General features: G+C 54.0%; 1 protein-coding gene across 3 annotated transcripts in view; it reads right to left on the minus strand.

Annotated features, from left to right (window-relative positions):
• BRWD1 (bromodomain and WD repeat domain containing 1) overlaps positions 1–3,174 on the minus strand; it is a 121,880-nt gene extending 118,706 nt beyond the window's left edge. For 2 of the 3 annotated variants that reach the window (XM_055313323.1, XM_055313322.1), the window contains exons 1-4: positions 2,907–3,172; positions 2,736–2,794; positions 2,545–2,574; positions 2,317–2,376 (exon numbers count right to left, since the gene is read on the minus strand). In XM_055313323.1, the coding sequence (XP_055169298.1) occupies positions 2,317–2,376; positions 2,545–2,574; positions 2,736–2,794; positions 2,907–2,955 (198 nt within the window). In that variant the 5' untranslated portion in view covers positions 2,956–3,172. Of the gene's footprint in view, positions 1–2,316; positions 2,377–2,544; positions 2,575–2,735; positions 2,795–2,906 lie in introns of all 3 variants that reach the window. The other variant, XM_055313324.1, reaches the window with a different exon arrangement.
• Positions 3,175–9,140: the final 5,966 nt, after the last annotated feature.

Genomic DNA, 9,140 nt, shown 5'->3' on the forward strand with positions numbered 1-9,140 from the left:
CACATGGATGGTGCCTAAAGCCTAATTCAAACTAAATATAAAAAGAAATCCAAGGAACAAGATGAAAATCTGAGAATGGACTATATATACAAGTAAATCTACATATACATCAAAGGATATTATTCTTTGGATTTTAAATGTGACCCTGGCACTGTGGTGGCCCAAGAAATAGCTCCATCTTTTCGAGATGCACTTTGCAGAATTTAGAGGAAATGTAGTGTCTAGGATTTACTTTAAAATACTTCAGCATATTAACCAATAATAAAGGAATGTCTGGAATTTGCTTTAAAACAATACAGCTTAGGGGAGAGAGCTAACAAATGCAACATTCTTTGCTAATCACTGAGGCTGATAAGGAGTACCTAGTGAATAGCTCATGACTACTCTATCTTTCTAGGTTTGAAGATTTCCACTGGTAATTTATAAAAAAAAAAAAAAAATACTTCAAATAGAAGCCAAAGTAAAGCTAGCAAATTGGCAACAGGCTTCATTACAGTATTGTCATTTGTGTATATCTGAAATACTTAATAAACAGAAAAGCAGATCAGGTTTGGAGAACTAGAAGCTACCAGCATACTCTGACAAAAGAGTAACTGTATACAAAAAGCTCATCCTCTAACACTCCCTGCTAGGAGAGAGTGCAGGTGGGAGAGGGCAAAGGACAAAGAGGATACCCACCAGACCCAATGAGCCAGGTGATGACCAAGGACCTCGCTCACAGCCACATCACAGGAATGTATCACAGAGATTTGGGGTAATCGTAAACAGATTCTTAAATAAGGTTTTAGCAACCCTAACGGAAAAGCCAAAAATGTAACGTTCAAAGTTTTCCAGTAATTATAGCATCTCAAAATTTGCACAATTTTCTCTTCCACAGCACAACTGCATTGTCAATAATGCTCTTCTGCTTCCCCGAGAACACTATTTTCTCTCACCGACAGCAGCAGTAAATAAAGCAAGCAGTCCTTCAAACATTCCCTAGACTCAAATATCAAAATAAATCCAACTCTGCCGTGATGCGGGATTTCTAGAACTCACTTTCTCGGAAATACTATTCAGTTTAAGTGTCTGCTTCCAAAGACTCTACATCAGTAAACACTAAATTTGACTAAAACAGCATCCTCTAACCCTCCCCGGATTCTGTCAATAATACCTAACTGTTCACATGCAGATGAACAAATCCCCTTTGTTTCCTTTCCGTCCTTTTAATTCAAGAGCGGTGATCCTATCCTTCTACCAAATTCTGTTACAGGTATTAGAACTGTGGTAAAAGATCACCGAGTTTTTGTTTCGTTGCGTCCTCGGTTGTCTTGCTCTACGAGATGCTGATACAGCCCGGCAAAACCAAAATCCTTCCTCCTGGAACACAAACTGGCAAAAAAAAAAAAAAACAAAAAAAAAAACAAAAAAAAAAAAAAACAGTTCCCTAAAAGAATGTCTGACATCATAGGACAAAGCAGTGGATGAAACCGAATGGTGCACGGAAAGCGACTCAGAAAGCTGACAAAGTGCCACGAAGAGAGACCTGCCATCTACGCCGACGAAGCTCTAAGGTGAGACACACCGCATGGTTGGGGCCTGGGTTACCCTACGGACAAGCAAGGTCAACACAATGACCCATCACGCTAAGTTTTGTAAGGCATTCCACAAGTGTGGTGCAGCTTTGAGAGGCAAAAGTCCTGGAGGAGCGAGCGGCACGGGGTCGCGGCAGCAAGGTTTCTAGGACGCTGCTCAGGAGATAGAAAAAAGACGCTCATCACGCTCACGTATTTCTCCACCTTTTCAGACACCAGCGATTCTATTCCTAGGGAACAAGTGGTTAGAGGGGCGGGGCGGGGCGAGGCAGAGAGGACCAACCAGAGGTCGAGTTACAAGTCGGGCACGACAACAGTAGGATGAGAGCGGCTCGCTGAGTGGCTGGCGCGCCGCGCCCCCCCCCGCCCGCGCGCACGCGCGCACGCGCGCTGCCGGCTCTCACCATAGGCAGCCGCACCTGGGAACCCGCCCCACCGCAAACCGCGGCGCAGGGTCGCCCCCGCCCCGCCCCCCGCGCCCCTGCCCCTGCCCCTGCCCCTGCCCCTGCCCAGGGCCTTTTCCTCCCAAAACAAACCCGGCCGCCCCAAAACAAAGCAGACCCCAACGCGGACGTCCTGCTGTCCCCAGAACGCAACCCCCCACCCTTCCCACCCCCCCGTCCCCCGCCCCGAGCACCGGTCGGTCACTACGCCCCGCGAGCCGGAGCCCCGATAAGGGGGCGGGGGAGCGGGGAGAGCGGGGGCGCGGGGGCGCGGAGACGCCAAATGTCAAACATCTCACCAATTCCTCGTAGCTCCTGTTGTGCTCGTTGCCCTCCCAGTCCAACCTCTTCGGCAGCAACTGCAAAGGCACGGGACGCACACGAGTGACCACCGCGCGGGGCCGGGCGGGGGGCGGGGGGCGGGGGGCGCGGGGTGGGGGCGGGGGGCGCGCGGGGTGGGGGGGCTGGGCGAGCGGCCCCGGCAGGCTGGGGAGGAGGGGGCACGGCGGGCGCCGCGAAGCACAGACCTGGTACTGCTCCAGCTCCTGCACCAGCACCTGCAGCCGACGAGACGCGCAGTTAGGGGGGCGGGGGGCACCCGGGTCCCCCCCCCCCGGCGGCGCCCTGCACCCCGCGACCCCCGGCGGCGGCGGCGGCGGCGGCGGCGGCGGGGCCGGGCCCTGGACGCCGCCCCGGGGCCCGCACGGCCCGCACTCACCTGGGCGGCTCTGCGACACGGGCCGGCCGAGAGGTACCGGGCGATGAGGAAGTAGAGCTCTGCGGGGAGACGGGGGTCGGGTCAGGAGCGGGCGCGGCGGCGGGGAGGGCGCGCGGCGGGGCCGGGCCGGGCCGGGGGCGCCGCGGGGAGGGCGCGGGCGGCGCGGCTTACCCGACTCGATGAGGGGCACCGGGCGTCGGGCGGGCGGGGGCTCCGCCATGGCGGGGCGCGGGGGCGCGGGGGGCGCGGGCGGGAGCGGGCGAGCGGAGCGTGTAGGCCGCGCCGGGGCCTGAGCGGGCCGGCGTCCCTCTACCCGTGGCGCGCCGCCGCCGCCGCCATGCCGTGCGCGCCGCCACGCCGCCGCCTCCGCCAAGTAGTCCCTCCGCGGCTCCGAAAGTAGTCCCCGCGCGGCGGCCGCCCGGCGCCCCCGGAGCCCCCGCGGCGGGGCCGCGCGTCCCCCGAGCCCGGGTCAGGGGCGGCGCGGCGGGGCGGGGGGGCGCGGGGCGCGGGGCGAGGCCCGGGCCGGCGGCGGGGGGGGCGGGGGGCGCGCGTGGCCGGGATCCCTGCGCGCGGTGAGGCGGCTCCGGCCATTGTGCGGCGGCGGCGGCGGCGGCGGCGGCGGAGGGCGCGCGGGGGCGGGGGCGGGGGCGGCCTGGGGCGCGCGGGGGCGGGGGCGGGGGCGGGGGCGGCCGGGACGCCCCAACACACACGCGCACGCACCCCGGGTTCGGAGCCCGGCGCGGGGAGCCCGGGACGCGCGGCCGGCGCGGCGGGGTCGCCCCCCGCTCGGAGGAGCAGCTCGTCGGCCCCCCGCGGACACTCGGGTCCCCCCGCGCCCCCCAGGGCAGGGCCGACGTCCGCCGCCCCGAAGGACGGAGCAGGCACACCGCGCCGCAGCCCCCGCCGGAGCCCCGCCGTGCAGCAGCCAGAAGGGGACCGGGAGGATGCAACGCAGCCTGGAAGCGGCGACGGCGTAGCCGGATCGGGAAACGGGGGTCGGGGGGTGGGGGGTGGGGGGTGGGGGGGCGAGCGGGCACCTCCTGCGGGCAGGCGGGCAGCCGGGCAGCCGTTCCCGGGAGGACAGGCTGCACACCTGGGGGAGCCCGAAAGGGGGCGCCCCGCGCTGGAGCGCTCCGAGCGGCGGGCGAGGATCTCTGGCCCCTCCCGATGGGCTGTGCTGGGCCGCTGACCCCCTGCACGTGCAGGGGCATCCCACTCTGAGCCTGAAAGAGCAGCCGTGAGCGGAGCAAAGCCCCCCCCCCCCCCCAGTCCTTCCAGCTCCTGCTCCGGGGATCGCCCCCGCTGCAGGTGGAGCTCAAACGTGGTGCTTCGGGGCAGGCTCAGGTGGGGCCGACCCTGGGTCCTGTGGTGCCGGGCCTGAGCCCAAACGTCCCCTCACCTGTAAACCGTAGACGCCTGTGTGTGTCTGTTTTCTTTCCCTTTTTTTTTTTTTTTAATTTTGTGTGTGTGTGTGTGTGTGTGTGCCTGCTTTCTTTTTCTTTTTTTTTTTTTTTTTTGTGTGTGTGTGTGTGTGTGCCTGCTTTCCTAGCGTTGTGAGCATTTACAGCCCCGTGGGTTAATGCGTGCCCAGCGTATAGTGATAAGCACTGCGCCCCGTGCCAGTTTTTATGATTATCTACACCAGATAGCAAAGGTTCTTCTGTGTGTCTGTGAATGAACAACCCGAACGTGTTCAGACAGGTGCATCAGTAATGTATTCTTACATCTGTTAATTCAGCGCATTATCAAGTGAGACCCAAGAAAAAAGAAAACCACACACACAAAGAACAAGCCACATCCTTGCCATCAAGGACTTCAGTGTCTTTTGGGAGAAACAGATGTAAGCAGATCGTGACAAAATTTAGGGCAGAAAGGACATCAACCTGCCTGTGGGAGGGGGAGTTAAGAGAGTTGAGAGCCTCCCCAGCTTCTGTGTGGAACGGGATTCCGGGCATCTGAACAACCAGAGCCAAGACATGAGTAACACTGCAAGTTTAAGGAACTCAAGTTTCGTATGACTGCTTAAGGTGACTTTGAAGGTGTGGAGGAGACCCATGAAGTCAGGAGTTAAAATTGAGAAGGAAAAAAAAAAAAAACTGAGAGGTCCTATAAGCCCAGAAGAGTCTTGTTTTAATTTTAGGATTGATTTGAGAGTACTAGGACCAGGAGGCAGGAAAACCACTTAGATGACCCTTTAAATAGGAAATAAATGAAGATGCATTAAGGCAGTGGACATAAGGACAAAGAGGCAGAGACAGGATCAGAAATAGTTGGGAGGGGGATGCCTGGGTGGCTCAGCAGTTGAGCATCTGCCTTGGGCCCAGGGCATGATCCTGGGGTCCTAGGATCGAGTACACATTGGGTTCCCCACAGGGAGCCTGCTACTTCTGCCTATGTCTCTGCCTCTGTGTCTCATAAATAAATAAAATCCTTAAAAAAATAAAAAAATAGTTGGAGGTTAGGTCAGCACAATGAGGTTGAAGTGGGATGAGAAGAGTCAAAAAAGTCAAGCGTGGGGCTGAGTGTGTCAAGGTTGTGCCACCAACTAAGGACATACAGGCTGTAACTCCTTTGTTAAAATGAGTAACTACTTGGCACAACTTGATTATTTGAAGTTACAGTGCGTGTATTCCTGTGGGACAGTATGATCTATGCTACAAGATTACTCGAGTTAGTAAGTGATAAAGACATAAAGAAAGGGGTGGGGCAGCCCCGGTGGCTCAGCGGTTTAGCGCTGCCTTTAGCCCAGGGTGTGGTCCTGGAGACCTGGGATCGAGTCCCACATTGGGCTCCCTGCATGCAGCCTGCTTCTCCCTCTACCTGTGGCGCTCTCTCTCTCTCTCATAAATAAATCTTTAAAAAAAAAAAAAAAGGCACCAGGGCAGCTCAGTCAGTGTCTGCCTTCAGCTCAGCTGGTTATCTCAAGTTCCTGGGATCAAGCCCTGCATCAGCAGAGAGTGTGCTTCTCCCTCTCCCTCTCCCTCTGCCCTTCCCCACCACTCATGCTCTCTCACTAACTCAAATAAAATCTTTAAAAAAAAAAAAAAAAAAAAGACATGAAAGGAAGACTAACATTCTCAAAGACAGACCCAAGAGTTGCATACTTCACTTTGGAGGTTTTTTTGGTTGGTTGGTTTTGGTTTCGTTTTTGAAAGATTTTCTCTTTAAGCAATCTCTGCACCCAATGTGGGCAGACAACCCCCAGGACTCAGAAGCCCGGGATCAAGAGCCCCACGATCCACTGACTGAGCCTGTCAGGTGCCCGGCATATTTTACTTTGTTACAACGTCATAAAAGTAAAAGCCCCCAAAACATAAGAATTCATCTCTCAAGTACTGGTCATCGTCCAAGACTACAATTCCCCTGTGAGCAAAGCAGCCTGGTAACCATCATGAGGCATCAGGGTTGAGGACAGTTTTCCTTTGCAAAAGCCCTGCTAATTGGGCAGCCCTGGTGGCGCAGCGGGTTACTGCTGCCTGCAGCCTGGGGTGTGATCCTGGAGACCTGGGATCGAGTCCCATGTCAGGCTCCCTGCATGGAGCCTGCTTCTCCCTCTGCCTGTGTCTCTGCCTCTCTCTCTCTCTCTCTCTCTCTCTCTGTGTGTGTGTGTGTGTGTCTCATGAATAAATAAATAAAATCTTTAAAAAATTAAAAAAAAAAAGCCCTGCTAATTAATCCCTTTGCAACCTCCTCTGATGTCCCTGACAAGTACTGCTTGTGGATTTGAAAGAGACACAAAGATTCTGACAAGAGGTGGAATATCTTCCCCATTCAACTCTCAAGTGACAGAGACCCAGATTTGATCCCACTTCTGCCACCTGGAAAAGAGAATATACTCTCCATCAGCAGGTCCACAGTGGAAGACCTGCCAGGAGTCTCCAAGCAAAGCATAAATCATGTATACGTTCACCCCATGCTGAACCCAAACCATTCCAAATGCAAACACTAAGATTTGCTCTTGGGTAATTGGAAATAACTCGAGTCGCACCATGGGAAAGCTATATGGAAAGCTAAATTCTAGAAAAGTTGCTAGATAAGCAAAGGCCAGAAGATCTTAATGGCTGATGACGTCATCTGTAATGTTGTCACCTATTTCCAGTACGAGAGAACTAGGATGTGTTAGTCCTTGGCAGGCAACCCCCCTCCTGGATAAGCATCACTGATCTTAGATGCCATTAATATACTCACTTCCTGGGCGGACCAGATGGTTCAGTGCTTTAGCACCGCCTTCAGCCCGGGGTGTGATACTGGAGTCCTGGGATGGAGTCCCACATCAGGCTTCCTGCATGGAGCCTGCTTCTCCCTCTGCCTGTGTCTCTGCCTCCGTGTCTCTCTCTCTCTCTCTCTCTCTCTCTCTCTCTCTCTCTCTCTCTCTCTCTCTCTCATAAATAAATAAATAAAAATCTTTAAAATACATATATACTCACTTCCCAGCTGAGGGAGACAGAAGGGCCTGAGGACCCATAGCCAAGGCTGCAAGCCCACCTGGGACCCAGCTACCTTAGACCCAACCCAGAACTCTTTCTCCCCTTGCCACATTTCACAAAGGAGGAATCAGAGCCTGAAGAGGAGGGGACTCACACAACACCACACAGAGGGTGCGGGAGAGCGGAGATTGGAAATGCACGACTATGTGCACCATCTCCTTTATCACAGGCAACTCTGTGTTGAACTCTGTTGTCCTCATTTTAAGCAGGAGGAAACAGGTTTAGAAAGTTTCCAGAACTTGCCTATGGATGTAAACTCTTAAAAAAGGGGAAAAAATAATAATCCACTGGACCTTCCCAGTTACCACTTAGGAGCCCCCCAAAGCATTAAGTGTGAAAAGCACAGCTGGAAAATGGGGAGCAAACTAGACTTAGGGGCAAGCTTGAAAGAGTGAAACCGTGAGACGTGTGAGCCCTAGACACTGCAAAGAAAACTGTATACATAATTCTAGTCCTAGTCTCAGTGCGTTGGTGCAAATATACCTTGACTGAATTTCCTTTCAGCCAGCAGGCACTGTTAGTACACACACCATAGCAGCATAATAAAGTAGAGGGTGTCGGACCTACAGAAGAGTGATACCACCAAACTAAATCAGGACAAGGAGGTGAAGTCAAGTGCACGCAAAAACCTGCATCATGTCTTTCATTCAACAAAAATTGTATCAAAGATCTCTCAGGCAGGCAGTATGGGGTAAACACTGGTTTCTGGGCTTCTGGGAGCTAAATCCTCTGGAAGTGAAGGAGTTAATATCTTGAGAGGTCTCCAGAAGACTTTGGGAAAACAAAAAAAAAAAAAAACAAAGAAGGTATCTGGGTGTGGATAAGCCCTCAGTCAATGAGTAGACCTTGCATGTGATTCCTGAGGTTCCTCCTCCACTTCCTCCAGGGTCATCTTTCCCTCGGGACCTCTTCTTCCCTTTAAATCCAAACGAACCAGCTGTCCCCCAGAATGCTGCTTGTCCCTGCCTCCTTCAGCAAATTGCTTCCACATTCATCCCTCTCCTCCCTGGCATCTGCCTCTCCCTGGTCCCTGGCTTCTATCCCTACGTGCTCCCACGTTGCAGGCATTGGCCCGTGTCTGTGTCCAAGTCTTACCAGTTCTTTTGAAATGTTTCTCAGGGCTTTGGAGAGAACACAGTGTGATTGGACGAGAGGGACCTTGGGCACGTGGGAACTGGGATCAGAACGTGTCCGTCTTTGAAAGCCACTTACTAGCTGAGCAAACACCCTGGCTCAGTGTTCGTGTTTGAGGTTCGATCATCTTTAAAATAGGGATTAACAACAGTAGGTAACATGTGGTGTTTCCATATCCTGCCCCCTGCACGAGCCCATTTGCATATATTTTTTAATGCCACAAGATAGCTAGGATACGAGTCGTTTGTGAACATTTCCGAGAAAATGCCTACAAAGCTCTTGGAACGACGCCCAGCTCTCAACATGATACTATGACGTAAAAAATTATTTTTTTTCCCTCCATTCCCTCAGCCACCAACGAGTCTCCACCAAGGTCTCCTTGACTCCCTACCCAACGAATCCTGTCACTGCTTTTACACTTCCTTAAATACAGCTTAACATATTCTCCATTTGAGCCCATCTCGTTCGTTCCCTATCCCCTGAGCCCAAACTCCAGGCTTCCTTTTAAAGCTGTGTGGGATGCTCTGCTTTCCACCCTTTTACCCCCGGGGGCATCTGCGGGAAAGGTGACAGCTCCAGGCGTGGAGCTCTCCTGTCCTCCGGCTCAGGCAGTAGGAGGCCCCCACGGGAGACCGAGGAGTGGGAGGAGGGGAGGTAAGGGTGGGTCTCTATCTTCCCAGTGCCTTTCCTGCCAAGCCGCAGGTCGGTGGTGGCTGTGGGTTCTCTAAAAAAGCCACAGCTCGTCTGGGACAGCCCTCTCTCCTTACAGGAAACCCCTCTGGGT

Source organism: Nyctereutes procyonoides, unplaced genomic scaffold (genome assembly GCF_905146905.1).
Source record: "Nyctereutes procyonoides isolate TBG_1078 unplaced genomic scaffold, NYPRO_anot_genome, whole genome shotgun sequence".
Lineage (NCBI taxonomy): Eukaryota > Metazoa > Chordata > Mammalia > Carnivora > Canidae > Nyctereutes > Nyctereutes procyonoides.